The sequence below is a fragment of the Pongo abelii genome, chromosome 2 (assembly GCF_028885655.2).
Source record: "Pongo abelii isolate AG06213 chromosome 2, NHGRI_mPonAbe1-v2.0_pri, whole genome shotgun sequence".
Taxonomy (NCBI): domain Eukaryota; kingdom Metazoa; phylum Chordata; class Mammalia; order Primates; family Hominidae; genus Pongo; species Pongo abelii.
In genome coordinates this window covers 10,037,561-10,056,252 of record NC_085928.1, presented here as the reverse complement: position 1 = coordinate 10,056,252, position 18,692 = coordinate 10,037,561, and the positions used below count along the sequence as shown (strand labels likewise).

General features: G+C 48.2%; 1 protein-coding gene across 7 annotated transcripts in view; it reads right to left on the bottom strand.

Annotated features, from left to right (window-relative positions):
- Nucleotides 1-18,692, bottom strand: part of MGLL (monoglyceride lipase) — a 134,083-nt gene that overhangs the window by 75,699 nt on the left and 39,692 nt on the right. For all 7 annotated transcript variants that reach the window (XM_009238420.4, XM_002813165.5, XM_054551292.2 and 4 more), the window contains exon 3: nucleotides 16,790-16,896. In XM_009238420.4, coding sequence (XP_009236695.1) covers nucleotides 16,790-16,896 — 107 coding nt within the window. The remainder of the gene's footprint in view (nucleotides 1-16,789; nucleotides 16,897-18,692) is intronic.

The following is an 18,692-nucleotide window of genomic DNA, read 5'->3' as shown; positions in this document are numbered from 1 at the left end:
CAGAGTCACATAGCAAATAAGTGGTTAAACTGACTCAAATTCAGGCCTTTCAGACAACAAGGACTATGTATTTGTTCTACACCCAGATACAACCTGCCTATATGTTATAATTAGCTACCTCTTTTCCCAGCTCCTGAACCACAGCAAATAGCATCCCTGGTACTGAGAAGAATTTCCTTTCCTAGAATTATTCAGTCTTTCTTTTTAACACACGATCACGTGTAAGTAATTTGACTTTTTTTCTCCTCCAACAAGTGACTCATTTAAACACTTCAGAAACGGCTTCTTCTGGGGACCTAGAGTGATGTCTGTTTTCTTCTCACCAGGAAACCTTAAATATTTTCATCTGAGAGACTGTATGAATAATTTTGAATGAATGACTACGCCTTTGGGGTAAATTCCTTCTGAAAGATAACCAGGTGGCAAATTATCAGGCCGCCAGGCACTAGAATGAGAAGAGACGGTGCTGTGTCCATGTGGCTTCCAAAGCCCCCAACACAGATCTGCGATTCAGCATTCAGACGGCACACTTGCTGCGGCCCTCGGAAGAGCCACGTGTTCTTGTCACTTCAGTGAAGCTGAGTGAACAATGTGCCCAATTCCTGTGTGAATAGCTCAGGGTTCACATTGTACCTGCCAGAGCAATCACTTTGTAAATTTTTAAAAACAAGTTCAACAGTGGGTAAAAGAACGGAAACAGGTACCCCCGACGTCACTGAAGAGAAGCCCAGAAGGCTGATGAAGAAGAGTGTTCCCGCAGGAATGGCCACACTGTGGCCGCATCGCTCCAGATTAGCTAACATGGGAAGCATGAACAACTTTCTATAGAAAAGATGGGAGCTGTCTATTTAATTTCAGGGAATTGAAAAAAACAGTTTCTCTTCTCAGCCAGTAACTAATGTGTGGTGAGGAGAGCAGGGGTCTGTGTGTTGGGGAAGAGGACAGTATGGGGGATTGTTGAGCACCTACTATATGCCCAGCAGCCACTCTGCTAGCAGCTAAGACATTCATTTAATCTTCACCAGGTAGATACTATGACTTAGAGTTACAGGTGGGGAAACTGAGGCTCACCAGTTTAAAGTGAGGTTTAGTAGCTTGTCCAAAGTCACAAGTGTCATTTCCTATGAAGATTTTTCCCCATGATCACTCCCAAAGGTAGTCTGGGCCCTCCCTCCCTCTCCCATACGTCCCATGCACACTTCTGCCAGAACCCCATAATAGCCCCCCACCAACTACTTTTGCTTTTGAAGCATGTCTGTCTCCATGGATTCCCTGAGGCAGTAACCAGGTCTGTGTGATTTCCTTATTCCACATCCAGCACTGACCCAGCACACGGCAGGTTCTCATATAATAGCTGTTGAATCTGTTTATTGCAAATATTGTGTGTATATTTCTATTTTAACTATGTAGACACGCACCTTATTGAAAGTAAATCCTACCCAGAAAACACTCATAGTGCCCCTGGCTCTTTTCTCCTTAGAATCTGCCAAACCCCTCTCTTGAGGGGGAGCCCCAATCTACTTCCTCAGTTGTGCACAGGGTCGCCTCCCAACTGCGCCTTCCTGGCCTGTTCATCAGCCAAGCAGGAGCACTCTTACGAAGCATGCTTGTCCTCAAAAACAGCATCAAAGAACTCCAAAGACAGTGGCTTTGTTGGTTCGTTATAGAGGATTCTGGAAGTCAGTTGTGCCATAATCAATGAAAAATCATACGACAAATTTTTGGGACAAAAGATATTTGTAATGAGCTCTTTTCTTTCAAATATGAAGCCTTAGTTTACCTCTTTAAAAAACACTAGTTACGGCCGGGCACAGTGGCTCATATCTGTAATCCCAGCATTCTGGGAGGCTGAGGTGGGCGTATCACTTGAGGTCAGGAGTTCAAAACCAGCCTGGCCAACATGGCGAAACCACATCTCTACAAAAAACACAAAAATTAGCCGAGTGTGGTGGCATGCCCTTGTAATCCCAGCTACTCAAGAGGCTGAGGCAGGAGAATTGGTTGAACCCGGGAGGCAGAGATTGCGGTGGGCCGAGATTGCACCACTGCACTCCAGCCTGAGTGAAGGAGTGAGACTCCATCAAAAACAAAACAAAACAAAACCCCAAAAAACTAGTTAGGAAATTATCCTTTAAGGCTTATCTTCCTCATATTCTCCATCATCACCATCACTCTCACCAATATTACCATTACTATCACTATCACCATCTATGGGTGCCTGTCATGGAGCCTGGATGTATCTAATCCCTCAATATTTGTACTATTGCACCCATCCTGTTAGATGAGGCAATGGAGGCTCAGTGACTTTAGGAAATTTCCCAGGGGTCACATAAGCAGTCAGTGGCAAGGGCAGGGTGACATTCTTGCCTGCCTGGTTCCAAAGATTGTAAACAATTAACTAATTGTTTACAATTGCAGTCATAAAATGCCATATTTCATGGCTCATGGCAAGGATCAAATAATTCAAAAACACATTTGGGGCTGGACCTTAGCTTGTGAGATTCTCAAGGGCAGGAGCACTGCCTCATTCCTCTTTCTACCCCACAGTGAAAGCACATGGTAGGCACTCGATGAATCTTTCTTGAATGAGTGAATGAATGGATTATTTAAGAAATTATAGACTATCAGAGCCCTGGGGCACTCTGTTCCATAAGACTGTAAAATGTTCTCAAAGAAATTTTGAAGCAAGTTTAACTCTAGAAACAGAGCAGCAATTTGTAAACTTATAGTCTCAGAACGATGCTTTTGACAATATCCAATGTGGCCAGGTTTTAGCTATTAAGAAATAGAATTCAAACACTTTTCAGTACATGTCTTCAGCAGGTAACTGGAATGTGGTGAGGCCATCAATAATAATAATGAACAGGTGAATACATGCTATATGCCAGAACCTTTGATAAACATTCCACCTAAATGACTGTTTAATCCTCATAACAACTGATGAGGTAGAAATTTCAATACCTTCATTTCATAGATGAGGAAACCAAAGCTCAGTAATGTTCCAGTAACTTGTCCAAGGATAACAGAGGATATTATGGACAAGTGTATGCCAATAAATTTGATGTCTTTGATGAAATCCACAAACTCCTTGAAAAACACTACTAAAGCTGACACAAAAAGAAAAAGAAAATTGGGATAGTCCTATTAATAGTTAAAGAAACTGAATTTATAATTAAAATCCTTCCCATAAAGAACACTCCAGGCCTTGATAGCCTCACTAATCAACCAAATATTGAAGGGAAAAATAATAACGATCTTACATAAATTCTTTCAGAACTAACTAAGAAGGAGCACTTCCCAATTCATTTTATTAGCCAGAATATCCCTGGTACCAAACCTGGAGAAGGACATAACAAAAAACAGACTGCAGACCAAAGCCCTGCAGCTAGTAAATGACTGAACCAGGATTTGAGCCCATATCTGATGCCAAAGCCCGTGTGTCTAACCATCACACCACACTGCCACTTCCTGTGCCAGTTGCTTCTGTATAGCTGGTGTGTGGTTTAGGGATCAGAGCCCTCATTTAGGGGATGTGTAATGACTACTGGAGTCACAGAAATAAAATGTTAAGAACCGAGGCCTGACCTACTTTACTCTGACATCCAAAATGACTAAGTAAGGGAGTATTTCCCAAGAGTTCCACTCTGACTCTCCCTTCTCTCTTTGGCATTTCCTTCCCCCTCCCCAGACTGAAATATCCTTTCCTCTCTTCTTCCTATTGAAGCTCCCTGTCCTGTCCACCCCTCCAGCTCTCCAAGCCCCAATGCTCACCGCTTTCAGGGAACCTAGCACATCACTCATGTGTCTACCCCTGGGCAGTGATTCTAGACTATAGTGTCCATCAGAGTTGCCTAAGGGCTTGCTAAACACTGACTGCTGGTCCCACCCTGGAGCCCGAGAGTGTGCACTTCCCACAAATCCTTGGGTGGTGCTGCTGCTCCTCCTGCTGCTGCTGGTTTGACCAGAACCACACTTTGAGAACCACTACCATACTCACAGCCCTCACATCTAGAGATGGTTCCTTTCAGCTCAGCACATGGAGTCTCTGGGTAAAACTCTGCTAGAAAGAATTGGATTGTCAGGCCAGGAGCAGTGGCTTATGCCTGTAATCCCAGCACTTTGGGAGGCTGAGGTGGGCAGATCACCTGATGCCAGGAGTTTGAGGCCAGCTTGGCCAACATGGTGAAACCCCGTCCTTACTAAAAATAAAAAATTAGCCAGGCGTGGTGGTGTGCACCTGTAATCCCAGCTACTCAGGAGGCTGAGGCAGGAGAATTGCTTGAACCCAGGAGGCGGAGGTTGCAGTAAGCTGAGATCCTGCCATTGCACTCCAGCCTGGGCAACAGAGCAAGACTCTATCTCAAAAAAAAAAAAAAATTGAATTGTCTTTGACCATAAGCTTCCTACAAATCAATTTTTAAACAACTGGCATTTCAAAAGTTCAACTAACCTGCATCACCTAGACACTGCCCTCACTTAGTGCCATAGTCCACACTAAAACCCTGTGACAGAGGTAGTGCATCCTCCCCATTTCTCAGAGGAAGACTGCAAGGCCCAGGGAGGCTGGTGAGGGGGAGGCTGCCATCGGAGCTGAGGTCTTCTCCAGGTCCAGGGAGTACTGGACCCTAAGCTGCCGGCCCGGGTGGCTTAGCCCTGAGGGACTGAACATATTTAAGTAGCAAGTGAGCTCCAAGAGGCTGCAAGTTGATGTCTGTTTGGTTCAGCATTTCCCCAGTGCCCAGACAGTGTAGGCACATAGTGAGTTTCAATAAATACTTGCTGAGTGGAGGGAGAGCAGAGCAGCCTCCCTACCTCCACCCCACAACACCCCACCCCTGAAGCCCCGTCAGACTCCTGGGAGTCTGTCCTGAGGATGGAGCGGGGCTCCTGTGAGCGCTCAGCTCAGTGACCGACACGCCCCATGGCTGCTTTCTTCTTCTACCCATCATCTCAACATCAGCCAGCCCTTCCCCAGGCCACTCTGCTGCAACAGCAATAAGGTGCCTCTCTTCATAACTATCCTCCCTTGTGACTCGCAAAGAGCTTTCATACCTAGTTTCTCATTTAGAATCAGAGAATTCTAGAAGTGGAAGAAAATTCCTAAATCCTCAATCTCCTGGGCTCAAGTGATCCTTCTACCTCAGCCTCCCAAGTAGTGCAGACAGGTGCATGCCACTGCACCCAGCTAATTTTTGTATTATTTTTGTAGAGACAGAGTCACATCCTATGCCCAGACTGGTCTCAAACTCCTGGCCTCAAGCGATCCTCCCACCTCAGCCTCCCAAAGTGCTGGGATTACAGATGTGAACCACTGTGTCTCACCCTGAAACAATTTTTTTGAAGTGAATCTAATCAAATGAAATATTGTATAGAAAAAGAGCTGAATGGCCCTGCATAAGGTGGGAAAGAATGCAGTGCTCAGCCCTCTAGGTTTCTAGGACCCTCCGCACAGCCCCTTGGAGGATATAGGCTCTCCAGGGCAGTTGGAACTTCCCTCATGCACTCCAGGTCTCTTCACCTTTCAGAAAGAACCGAGATGGTAGGAGGGAGAGTGTCATGCTCAAGCCATGGCATGGGTCGGTCAAAGAACTAAGGTGTGAGGGCCAGGTGCAGCTGCATAGAGGGAGTCCCATAAATGAACAGTGAATATCTAAGAATATGGAATAGACTCCAGGAGGCAGGGCTGTACGAAGCAAAGCCAGGCCACAAAACCCTGTTGGAGTCTTTAAACATCTTTAACCACTTGGCCTGTGATCCAAGGTCAGAGGATCAGTGACTTGCCCAAGGTCACAAGGCTGGGTGCCCAGGGTCACAAGGGTGAGTGCCAAGGGTCACAGGCTGAGTGCCCAAGGTCACAAGACTGAGCACCCAAGGTTATAAGGCTGGGTACTCAAGGTCACAAGGGTGAGCGTCGAGGTCATAAAGCTGGGAGCCCAGGAAAGGCTAGGTATCTAGGGTCACAGGCAGGGTGCCCAGGGTCACAAGGATGTGTGTCCAAGGTCACAAGACTGAATGATTTATCAATTTCCTCTTTCCCTTTATGCTGCTTGTCCCTGATTAGGCCCCAGAAGCCTGCTTAAACCCCCATCTGCCTATGTCTCAACCCTACAATTTGTGCTAACCAAGCCCATGTAAGCAGGAACCACAACTGCTCATTGCCTCAGGCAGTTACCCTCCCAGTCCTGCCTCCTTGAAAGCCTGGCTCCTGCACCAACAGGAGCAGAGGCAGCTGCTCTCTGCTCACCATGAGCTTCGTGGCCCCAGCGACCATCCTCCCTCTGGTCCTGCTCATCACAAGGCAACCCTTTACTATTTCTGCCTTCCTCCAGTTATGCATTTTATTGTATTTTTTGCAATAGGGTCTCGCTGTGTCACCCAGGTTGGAGTACAGTGGTGAAATCACAGCTCACTGCAGCCTTGACCTCCTGGGTTCAAGCGATCCCAAGTAGCTCCCAAGTAGCTGCCACCTCAGTCTCCCAAGTAGCTGAGATCACAGGCATGCACCTTTAAGCACTGCTAATTTTTGTGTTTTTTATAGAGACAGGGTTTTGACATGTTGTCCAGGCTGGTCTCAAACCCCTGGGCTCAAGCAGTCCTTCCCCTTCAGCCTCCCAAGGTGCTGGGATTACAGGTGTGAGCCACCATGCCCGGCCTTCTCCATTTAGCTTTAAACGTTTTCATCTGCCTTAGGAAGAAGACACATGTCCGCCACTGGCTCTGCATCATTCTAGGACTTAGTGCCACACTTACCATCTGCAGTTAACTCAAGGGGCATTTGAAAATTATAAAGAGAAGCCCTACGTTAATTTTAATCCAGGGTTAATACAGTGTGTGTATAGAACACCAGGGGCAGCATGTATGTGGGGAGTGGACAGGTGGGGGACCTGAGCCTAGTGGCAACAGTCCCGGCTGTCTTGGCAAGGACTCCTCCTGGCCTCCATGAGGTTCTGTTTCTCAACACAACAGTGGTGCAATGGTGGGTCTTACAACAACGTCTCTCAGGGCATCTGAGCTTTGCAATTTCCTACCGTCCCTCAAAAAGCAAAAGAGGTGTCATGGGAGGAAGAAAGAAAACCTGTGTTTATCAAACCCCAGGCCCCGAACCAAGCACTCTACATACTTCACCTCACTGAATCCCGGGGATAACCCCAGCTAAGCCTTACCAGCCCTGCTTTTTCAACTTAGGGGATTGTGCAGACTTGCCAAGGCCACACAGGTAGTAAAGGATGAAGCCACAATTCGAGGCCTCATCTGTCTGGTTCCAGAGCCCCCGCTCCCCCAACCTCTAAGTGCAGACAGCACGCTGCATTGGTAGTTCACTTCTGACAGCACCCCACAGGCTGGTACTGTTAGCCCATTTTACAGATGAGGAGTGTGAAGTCCAGAGAAGTTAAGTAACTTGCCAAGGCCACAGAGCAAATTAGAGCCAAGGTCTGTCTCTCTAAAGCTGAACCTGTTTCACATCTGTCCAATGGCTGGTGGAAGGAAGGTCACGTGAACTGTCCTGCACACTACCGCATGCAAAGCATTCCCACAGTGCTCTTGAGGGAGTGGTCTGGCTGCTCCTCTTACAAGCAGGAAAGCCAAGGCTCCCATGAGGCTAAAGCCATGGGCTCCAGCTGACCCAGCAACTAGGGAGAGGCTGGATTTGCAGGGGGGCTCTGTATGCGTCCAAAACTGCTGCTCTCTGCTGTGGTGTGAATGTTTGTCTCCCCTCAGAATTCATGTTGAAATCCCAACCCCAAAGATGATGGTGTTGGGAGGTGGGGCCTTTGGGAGGTGATAGGTCATGGGGGCAGAGGCCTCATGAATGGGGTTAGAGGCCTTATTAAAGGGGCTGCAGAGCTCTCTAGCCCTCTTCCCACCAAGTGAGGACACAGTGAGAAAGCATCATCTATGAACCAGGAGGTGGTTCCCTCACCAGACACGGAATCTGTCAGCACCTTGACCTTGGACTTCCCAGCCTCCAGAACTGTGAGGAATAGATCCCTGCTGTTTATCAGCCACCCAGTCTACAGTGTTCTGTTACAGCAGCCTGGATGCACTGAGGCACTCTCGGCAGATCTGAAGGCAACAGCTGGGCTCCAGCCTGGGCTGGTTTCCTCCCACGGTTACTGAGATGGAATGAGATGTTTGAGGAAGCCCCTTATAAACTGTGAATGGTATTATTTTTGAGGGGCCCAAGAATGCTGTGGGCTGCTGCTTAGAGGCCAGGGTCCCCCCAAGGGGTAAAATTCTAGACCTCTTGAACTCTAGAGCCAGACAGCTTGGGCTTGAGTCTAGGCTCTGCCACGTAGCAGCCATGCCGCCTTGGGCAGGCGGCTTAACCTGTCTGTGCCTCAGCTTCCTCATCAGTAAGAGGGGAACAACAGTCTTGCCTCCTGGCAGTGCTGTGAGGACAAGTCAGATAAGGTATGAACACGTAAACACAGTGTTGAGCACATGCTGGGTGCTCAGTACTTGTGTCTTCTTAGGACAGGCCCTGGGGGTCACTGCAAGACAGGAGAGGCCTAGGCAGGTAGGGTGGACACAGGCCGTGCCAGGCCGGCTCTGGACCGGGACAGCGTGACAGGGACTTGTTAAAGGAGTGCACCTGCTCTCATCTTGCTGCCTTAAGTGGCACCCACAACGTGTGGACTTGGGGAAGGGACCCTGAGACATGCACGAGGCCTTGAGTTCAGTATGATGCAGACTAGACTCAGCCTTCCATTTCTAGAGGCAGATGTCATTACAAGGAGACTCAGGCTCGCCACTGTTGGGCCTTCCCTGTCTCTCAGCTCTCTGCCAAATCTTGTTGCTTTTATCTCTGCATCTCTCCACTCTGCTCAGGCCTCTTTATTCCTAGGGTCGCCACCAAAGTTCAAGGCTCAGAGAGGTCTGGTTGACACTGCCACACAGCACACAGCAAGTCCCTACCAGCCTGGTGGCCCAAAGTTCTCCCCACATTCCCTGCCTTCGCCCTGCAATCTGTCTTCACACAGCAGCCTCAGGTCATTCAGAAACCACACACATCACAGCATACTGCTCCCCTGCTCACAGCCCTCCCTCCAGTGGCTTCCAACATCCCAGAGCAGTCTCTGTTCCTCCTCCTTGGGCCCACAAGGCCCCTGCCCATCACTGCTCGCCTGCTGTTCTGTCTAAGCTCTGGCCATCCTGGCTTGCTGGCGACCTGGGAGCACCCTGCTAACCCCTGCCCCCGGGCCTTTGCACTGACTGTTGCCAGCTCTAGACTCCCTCTGCCACCAAGACCTTTGCAAGAACAGGTCCAAATGACTGCCACAGCCTCTTGAAAGGCTTCCCAAACTGTTGGGCAGAGGGAGCCCCTCTCCCTGGCAGCCTCCTGCCTCTTGCCTCCCCTGCACTTGGCAGGACATAACACCTCTCCTTATTCACTCATGTCTGCCTGGCTCACTGCTGGACCTCTGTGCCTAGAACAGTTAGGAGTGCAGTTGGGCATTCAGTGAATATCAAAGAATGAAGGAAGAAGAGTTCCTTCACCTGAATGCTCTTTCTCCATATTTCCCGGTTCAATTTCACCTCCTTGAGGAAGCATCCTTTGAAGACTGGGACAGAACTTTCAATAGCTGCAAAGTCTCCCTGCATCTTTCTTTGCAGGTGAGCTGGCAGGTACTCCGTGTCTAATAGATGCCTGGCATTGTGTATGGTTTGTTACACACACTCTCTCAGGGGTCCTCAGCAGCAGCAGCACCCCCAGAGGCTGTTAGAAATGCACATTCTTGGGCCCCACAGCAGACCAACTGAATCTGAATCCTGGGGTGAGCCCAGCCATCTGGCTTTCAACAGGAGATGCTGCTGCCACTGGAGTTTCAGACCCTGCGCTATCTCATTTCGTCTCCACGGCCACAGAGCAACCTTGTTATTATCATGGTCCTCATTTTACAAATGAGCAACTGAGCCACATGGAGGTTTTTGTTTTGTTCAACAAAGAGGCAAATGACCTCATATCACAGATGGCACACAAATTCATATCCGAGATCTACACCAAATAAACTCAACAGACTTTCATCAAAGGTAGAGCATTCACTATGCTTAATAGTGAATGAAGAGGGAAGAGGAGGAGGCAGGGGGAGGAAGGGAATGAGTTGGGGAACAGCAGAGACTATGGGGGTCTCAGGGTGGCACAGTCCACTCTCCCACACTCTACAAGTTGCAGCAAGTTCACTGTCACCCACCCTCGGAGTTGGGCCCCCATGAACTCTTGAAGCCTTAAAGGGCAACTCACTCCTTTATTTTAATTCTCATATTTACTAAGGCAAGAAAAACGGTTAACACATTTTTCAAACGTTTCAAACAAAAATATATTACTTACAAGAAATAAAATAAACCGATGGCAGTTTATTTTAGAATACTTCCAGCAAGCGACCTTGACTCAAATCTGTCTCCCTGGATGAAAAACACACATATACAATTATTCCCCCTGAATTTCCTAAATACTCTTCTTCTGACTGGGTAGGACCCACCCGCCAAGGAGAACCACGAGTAACTGCCACCCACAGACATTCCCTCAAAACTTCCTCTTCTCACATGCCCCAGCTGAGTTAAAAAAAACCACACAAAGCCCTCTTTAACACTTTCCCTCAAATATTTGCAGATAATTAATTCACTGTTCATCAGTTGAGGATGGTTCCTTTATACTTTGTAAATACAGAGGAGGCTTCTCTGGCCCCAGCAAGTGTGCCTGGAGCCGAGTGTGTGTGTTAGGAAGTCAGGAGGCTGCTCCCTGGGGAAGGGCCCTTTTCAGCAGGACTGCAGGGAGCGGGCCTGCGGGCAAATGGGCCTCAGATTCCCACCGTCTCTCGCAGCAGCACCTCCTGGGTGGGGCCATGTGTGCCCTACTCCTGGAGTCCTCCTCGCCCCCTCCGGGTGAGACTGGCCCTTCTGCCTGCATGGAAGGCCAAGGAGTTTCCAGTGAGTCACTGCAGCAGCTGGCAGACCCAGGGACCAAGAGAACGCCAACCCCAGTTTTCTCCCTGCTATATTTAGAAGTTGCAGAAAATCCCATCTTCTGTTGTCCCCACCTGTTCACACATGGCAGCAGCCCCTCCATTTCTGGCTGCCCGTGCACCTCTCCCTCATGGGCTCTACGCTGAGGCCCCTCTCCTGAGGATCTCCAAAGTCTCCTGGTGGCCTTCCATCCTTCCAGGCCCCAGAGCCTTTCCTAATAAATCCTGTCTTCACCAGCTCCAAACTTTGTGCCTGTGTGGCCTCCTCTGCTCAGTGTTCTCAATCTGGGCTGCGTATGAGAATCGCCTCATGTATCTTTTAAAATCCTGATGCCCAGGTCACACCAAAGACCAAGAAATCAGGATCTCTGAGGGGTGGGGGAGGGGGAGCCCAGGCTTCAGGATTTTTTGACTCCCCAGTGATCCTGACAGTAGCCAAGGTGAGAACCATGGCTCTCAACGATCAGAGCCCTTCCTCCTGCTGACAAGCTCCCACCCTCCCGACAAGACCCGGCCACCCTGCCAGTCACCCTGCTGGCCCTCCAGGCATTGAGGATGCCCTGAGCCCCGGAGGTGCCACACGCCTGCCTGAGCTGCGAGCCTTGTGGCGCCTCTGTCTCAGCAGCACATCCACGGCACTTACGGGCTCTCCACCTGCTTGGTCACCAGACTCAGGTCCAGTGGCCACACTGCTGGACCCTCTGCTCATTGAGGGGACCCAGCAGTGCCCTGCTTACGTGGATACCTTAATGTGGATGTTCTCCCCTTAATATTTAAAGCATTTCTGGTCTGATCTATTTTGGCTTATAAACTCTTCCAGTCATTCAACAAACACTGGTGATGCCTCCACTTCCTGCTCAGTCCAGGAATGGACTATGCTATGCAAAAATGATGAGAAGGGTCTTGCGGGAGGGAGAGGAGCGAATGGACAACACAATGTAAGACACTGTCTTTGCCTGCCTGCAGTGGCTGCCTTGGCCTAAAGGAATAGTTCCCACACAGGATAATACATGCTATAAAAAGGTATGCCCTTAGAGAGGGGCTGCTTGCTTTCTCTGGGGAAGACGGGTCATGTTCTCATTAGGACAACAGTTACTGTGCCCACGCATTTCTCCTTGCTTCACACCTCACCCAGAACAAACACCCAATTAGGAACTTCAACCTTCAATGCTTATTAATGATGCCAATACTAATAGCCTTCACATCAAAACCTTCAGAAAGAACACAAGGATGGGTGAGATGAAGCGAAACCCTGTGAGTGAGCTGAAATGCCCAGAAAATACATAAAGTAGAAACAATCGGGGAAATGCTCATTTAATAATAAACCTGGGAGTGTGGCATGGCAGAGATGGATAGCCATCAGCAATGTCCATTCTCTGCGTCTACCTTACCAACAGAAGTTTCTGTTGTTTGGGTCAGTAGTTAACAAATTACAGTTCCTGCCTCCCTTGCAGCTAGGCAGAGCCCTGTGAACAGCACTGGTCAATGCGGTGTGGCTAGAGCCTGCCAGGATTTCTAAGTAAGGTTTGCCTTCCTGATGGGAGCCCAGCCCTTTTTCTCTGTCACTTCCTGCTTCATCTACCTGTTAGAACATGAGGCTGAAGGTAGTGCCCACACAGATGAAAACCACATACTAAGTAGTACCAGCTGAGCAAACTACAGATGGAACCCTGGGCACTGATGGTGCCATGGAGTCCTTGCACCTGCCTCAGACGTCACGTGCCCTGGAAGAAGACAAAACTTCCCTTTGCTAACACGTGTGCTATGAGAATGGGTCTGCTTGACTATACAGCCACACGTTCCTCACTTATAAAATGGGGATAATAAGATTAATTGTTATGAGAAATTAGAGATCATATGAGAAAAGTGCCCAGTAGAGAGCCTGGCATGCAGTTGACACTGGATAAATGGCAGGAATCACAATTTTCACTGCTGGCAAGCCGTTCAAACCCATGAGATCATTCTGTACAAATTCTGAGGTTAACATGGAAAACAAAGTTAAACTCTAGATGCTTATTGAACATGACTCTGAGCCCACCAATCTACCAGGCATGCTGGAGACACAGCCAGACTGCCACAACCACGGCGCCTAGAGGTTTCTGTCTGAACAGTGAAATACTGTAATGCATTGAGCAATGAGACCCATGGTAGTAAAATCAGTTAGCGTCAGATTTACAGAAGCCAGTGTTTCCATAAATCGTGTCATAGAAACCGGGCAGTGAAACCACCGTAGGCAGCTCTGTCTACTTTGTAAAGCATTTCCCTATCTATTGCTTCAATGTATCTTCAGAACAGCCTGTGCAGGCCTGAGGGGTGACCCAGCCTGCTCAGGGCAGCCACACGCGGACAAGAACCCCCTAACTCCCAGCCTCAGTCCTGCTGGTCTTGCTCAGAGCCCTGCGGTCATGCCCACCTGGGTACACAGCACAGCAGCCAGTCTACATTGTAGATGAGAAAATTAAGACTGGGGATAGTTAAACAAGGTGCAGATCACACAGCTTGGACTCCCTGTTGAGTGGGCCCTGGACTGGGTGTATTAGTGTCTGAGCCCTTTTGCTGTCTGGGATGAAAGTGCAGTAGCATGCTTCCAGCGACACCCTGGAGTTTAGATGACAACATGGCTAAAGACATGGGAGGTTTGGACGTTGGAGCCTGGAGTTGCCATGGGCCCTGCAGCAGTGTTTTCAGCTCTGTTTTTAGTCTTCAGTGTATCTCCAATGGGCACAATAAATGCCCTGACATTCTCCCAATATTTGCTTTATTTAATTTTTTTTCTTTTTGAGACAGGATCTTGCTCTTTCCTCTAGGCTGGGTACAATGGTGTGATCATGGCTTACTGCAGCCTTGAACTCTCAGGCTCAAGTGATCTTCCCACCTCAGCCTCCTAAGTAGCTGGCACTATAGGTATATACCATGGGGCCCAGCTAGTTAAAAAAAATTTTTTTTGTAGAGACAGGATCTCACTATGTTGCCTGGGCTGGTCTCAAACTCCTGGCCTCAAGCGATCCTCCCACCTCAGCCTCCCAAAGTGCTGGGACTACAGGTGTGAGCCATTGCATCTGGCCTGCTTTATTTAAATTTAAAAGCTATGTTGGGCTGGGTGCGGTGGTTCACGCCTGTAACCCCAGCACTTTGGGAGGCTGAGGAGAGTGGATCACCTGAGGTCAGGAGTTCGAGACCAGCCTGGCCAATATGGAGAAATCCCAGTCTCTACCAAAAATACAAAAATTAGCCGGGCATAGTGGCAGGCACCTGTAGTCCCAGCTACTCAGGAGGCTAAGACAGGAGAATTGCTTGAACCCGGGAGGCAGAGGTTGCAGCGAGTTGAGATCACGCCACTGCACTCCAGCCTGGGTGACAGAGCGAGACTCCATTTCAAAAAAATTAAAAAAATAAATAAAATAAAAGCTATGTTGGAAAGAATGCAGTCTGCATATATCTCTGTAGGCATTTGTGCCTGGAAACATTGGTGTACAGTAATAAAAGAGGCCAGGCTTTAGGACTAGCCTTTTTTTTTTCTTGGAAAAGTCTAGACAGCTGTGGCTGTAATGCAGCAGCACAGGACCTTACATAACCTCAGCAATGCATCAGGAGCCACACTGTGGGCTCCAGGCCTTATTATATAAGAGGGTTTGCTGTTAAAATGCTGAACAGTGAAATACTATAATGCATTGAGCAACGAGACCCAAGGTAGTAAAATCAGTTAGCGTCAGATTTAGCATCCATTCGCTCGTCTCCCTCCCCGACCTTCTAAGAAAGGTTTGACCTGGGTTCAAATCCTTCCTTCTTCATTTACTAGCACATTTCTCAGCAAGAAGGAAATACAGCCAAGATCACTAGCCACCAGTACCTGCATCGCCAGCCTGCACAAGATCCCCGAAATGGCAGCCCACTTACTTGGCTTCCTTCTACTAAGCAAGCCACAGCAAAAGTCACACACGCACAGTCAACTGGGTTCATTTCTTGAATTAAACACTTCCCTTAGGCACTTGCCAGAGAGATCTCCATGAGTCATTCAAAGAGCTTGAAACAGGTGAACACCAACAACCATTTTCGCACTATATTTAGAATGTCACAGAGAGCTCTGCCTCAACTCTAGATGTTATTCTGGAAACATCAAAAGGTGGGCTGTTTCTTTTCTCCCTTTATTCTAAAAAAGGAGGCTTTTTATAATTGTTTCTCAAAGTGCCACAGTCAGACAAAATAAACAAGGAACAACATTTACTTAATCCCACAGATTTGGCCAAGTTTTATCTGATAAGAAGGTGGTTGGTGCTAAGATACAAAATAGATTCTTGGGACTCTAGCTGCATAGTACAAATATCCTTTTCCTTCACGATGTCTCTAGAACATAACGATGATGAGTGTAACAAATGTTAAAGGATGCAAATGCAACAGGAAAAAAAATTCTTATCTGAGGCTTTTACATGTAAGAAGTGCCAAAGTTAATAATGACATAGTCCCCATACTAAAAGCCTTGGAGATAATCCTCAAATGTTATTTCTCAAACAGTCTCACAAATATTACTGGGACAGTTTGCAAAGCACTAAAGAACATCACAACTATGATAAGAAAGAATTAGTCAATATTGTCAGTTACGAGGACGCTTGTGTATATCCAGCTGAATAAGAGCTCCTGGCAAATCACATTTGCAGCTCTTTACCTACAGAATGTCCCAGCAAGCTTTTCACCTCCTGTGCAGCTTCTCCGTACAGATAAGGCTTTCCCACATTTACATGAACTCCCAGGCCTCTGTCATTGCTCCCCTGTCCCTCTTTTCAGACACATCACTTAATTATTATCCATTTTCAAATCAGATAAAATGGAAGCAACATTTCTGGATCTGGGCCACAATGATAGAATTTTACATTGAAGCTGTGGGGAAATCACCGTGTTCAGTCACAGAGAAGTCTTAGTTTTAAAGTGTTAGGCAAAGAACAAAATTGGGAGACTTCCCAGCCACAGAGAATGTTGCAAACATGATTACAAAACTACATACCGACTCAGACAATGAACATTGGATTTTGATGGTTGTGGATTTTGCTACAGGACAAAGAATCAAAGACCTGGCCTGGGGTTGTGTGTGTGTGTTTGTGTATGGATGTATGTTTATGTATGCATGTATATGTCTATGTGTATGTGTGAATGTGTGTATAGGTGTGTAAATGTGTATGTGTGTAAATGTGTACGTGCACATGTGTATGTATGGGTGTATGTGCATTTTACGTGTATGTGTATAGGTACAGGTGTGCATGTGTGTGCATGTACGTGTGCATGTGTATGTATATGTATATGTGTGCACATGTGTGTATGACTGTATGCATGGGTAGGTGTGTGTCCCTGTATATGCGTGTGTGTTGGGTTTTCTTGTGAACAATCTGGCCTGTTGAAGCTTCTACTATTCTCCTGGTCTGAAATGCTTGGTAAACCTCGTGTGGTTAAACCAGGGTTTACATTGTACTTGAACTGACTACACCATGTCCATTTGAGGGCACTTGGAGAAAAACCAGGGCCCATTTTGAGAGAAAGCACTTTATAAATGCAGGAAAGAATTCCGTGGCCTCAGGCAAGTTCTGAGATAAACATATCCGACTTTGTTTTTCCAGTCGAGGTTTCTAATCAGCCTGCATTCAGTCTCAGACTCTACAGAATCTGCTCCTCAGACATTTTGTTTGTTTGTTTGCATAACTACATTTTTTTTTACTTTGAAACACCCGTGGGGAATAGAAGAATTGAGAAGGATGCTGGCGGTGAGATGGACTAGAGAAGGAGATCTCCAAATTGTCAGGGCCCGGCCAGCTCTGGTGGCACCCTGGGACACTCACCATGGTCGTGGGCAAACACCAGCAGGTCCAGCCCCATCAGCATCCGAGCCAGCTCTTCATAGCGGCCACAGTGCTCTCCGGCTCCGTGGGACACAAAGATGAGGGCCCTGGAGGGACAAGAAGGAAGCCTGGTTAGGAAAGCCCATATGGGGCTGGGCGCGGTGGCTCATGCCTATAATTCCAGCACTTTGGGAGGCCGAGGCGGGTGGATTGCCTGAGCTCAGGAGTTCGAGACCAGTCTGGCCAACATAGTGAAACTCCACCTCTACTAAAATACAAAAAAATTAGCCGGGCGTGGTGGCATGCGCTTGTAGTCCCAGCTACTCGGGAGGCTGAGGCAGGAGAATTGCTTGAATCCAGGAGGCGGAGGTTGCAGTGAGCCGAGATGGCGCCACTGCACTCCAGCCTGGGTGACAGAGCGAGACTCCGTCTCCAAAAAAAAAAAAAAAGGAAAGAAAAGAAATGCCCAGATGGCTGCCACTGTGCTGCAGCAGCACCAGAGCTTACATAACCTCAGCAACACCAGGAGCCACACCATGGGCTCCAGGCATTGTCAAATAAGAGGAATTTGCTGTTAAAATGCGGGGCTTCAGAGTCACGCAGAATGGAGCCCAAATCCCTGCTTTTCCTGTGAGCTCTCAGGCAGAGCTCCAGTCCCACGAAGGTTCATTTCTTCGCGTGTAACATGGTAAGAATAGCATCACCCTGCGGGTGCTTGTGAGGCTCATGGGAGCTAATCGATGCCAATGGCCCAGGCAGAGTGCTGGCACGGGGCAGGCAGGTCCTCCACCAGGGACTGCTTCCTCCCTCGGGGGCGAATGCGGCGGCATTTAGATTCCAAACTATCAAATTTTCAAGACCTATATTCTTAGCAGAAGACCCACAGAGAGCTAGAGTCTCCTTCAGGCACGGAGTAAATGTCATGAGCGATACCCACCAACTTCTGCTGCTGCTGATGGTGATGATGGGAAAGAGGAGGAGGAGGAGGAGAACAAGCTGCCACCTTCCTGAGCGTTTACTATGCACCCATTCCTCTGCAACTCCACATGCAAGATTTCTAACCCTCCAGTTATCAGATGATTTATCTTCTTTACAGATGAGAGTGAAATGCATAGAAGTTAAGTGAGTTGGGCCAGGCAAGGTGGCTCACACCTATAATCCTAGCACTTTCGGAGGCCAAGGCAGGCAGATCACTTGAGACCAGCTTGGCCAACATGGTGAAACCCTGTCACTATAAAAAGTACAAAAATTAACCGGGCATGGTGGCACACACCTGTAATCCCAGCTATCTGGGAGACTGAGATTGCAGTTGAGCCAAGATGGTGCCACTGCACTCCAGCTTGAGTGACAGAGTGGGACTCTGTCTCAAAAAAAAAAAAGAAGTAAAGTAAATTGTCCAAGTCACATGGCAAGTTGGCAAAACACCATTCAGAGTATGTTACCGCTGGCTTTCTGGTCTCCAAGAAGCTGCTATAGGGCTCAGAACACAAGCCATGGAGTCAGGACAGACATTGCCTCGGCGGAGGCTCCCAGTGCCCGATCTGGCAACCCCTCCCAGGCCTTTCTGCTGGGCTCTGGCCCCTCTGCACACCCCTGCTGACCGTCACTCTGGTTCTCTAGTTGCCTGCCTGCTTCCTGATGCCCCCACCTTGACATCAGCCCACAACCCTCTGAGGACTGGACCCCAGAGCTGTATCCCAGCTGAGTGACATGAGCAGGGGCCCAGCTGAGGACATAGACACCTCATTCAACAGCTGTGTTCTTCCTACGACTCTTTTCAGCCAGGCTGTGTAAGGCCAGAATGGCACCAGTTTGTTTTATGGTGCTTCCATTTAGCCCCATTTTTCAAATCACCTTTGCCATCTGTCCTTTTCCTTTTCCTGCCTTTTTCCTAAAAACACCA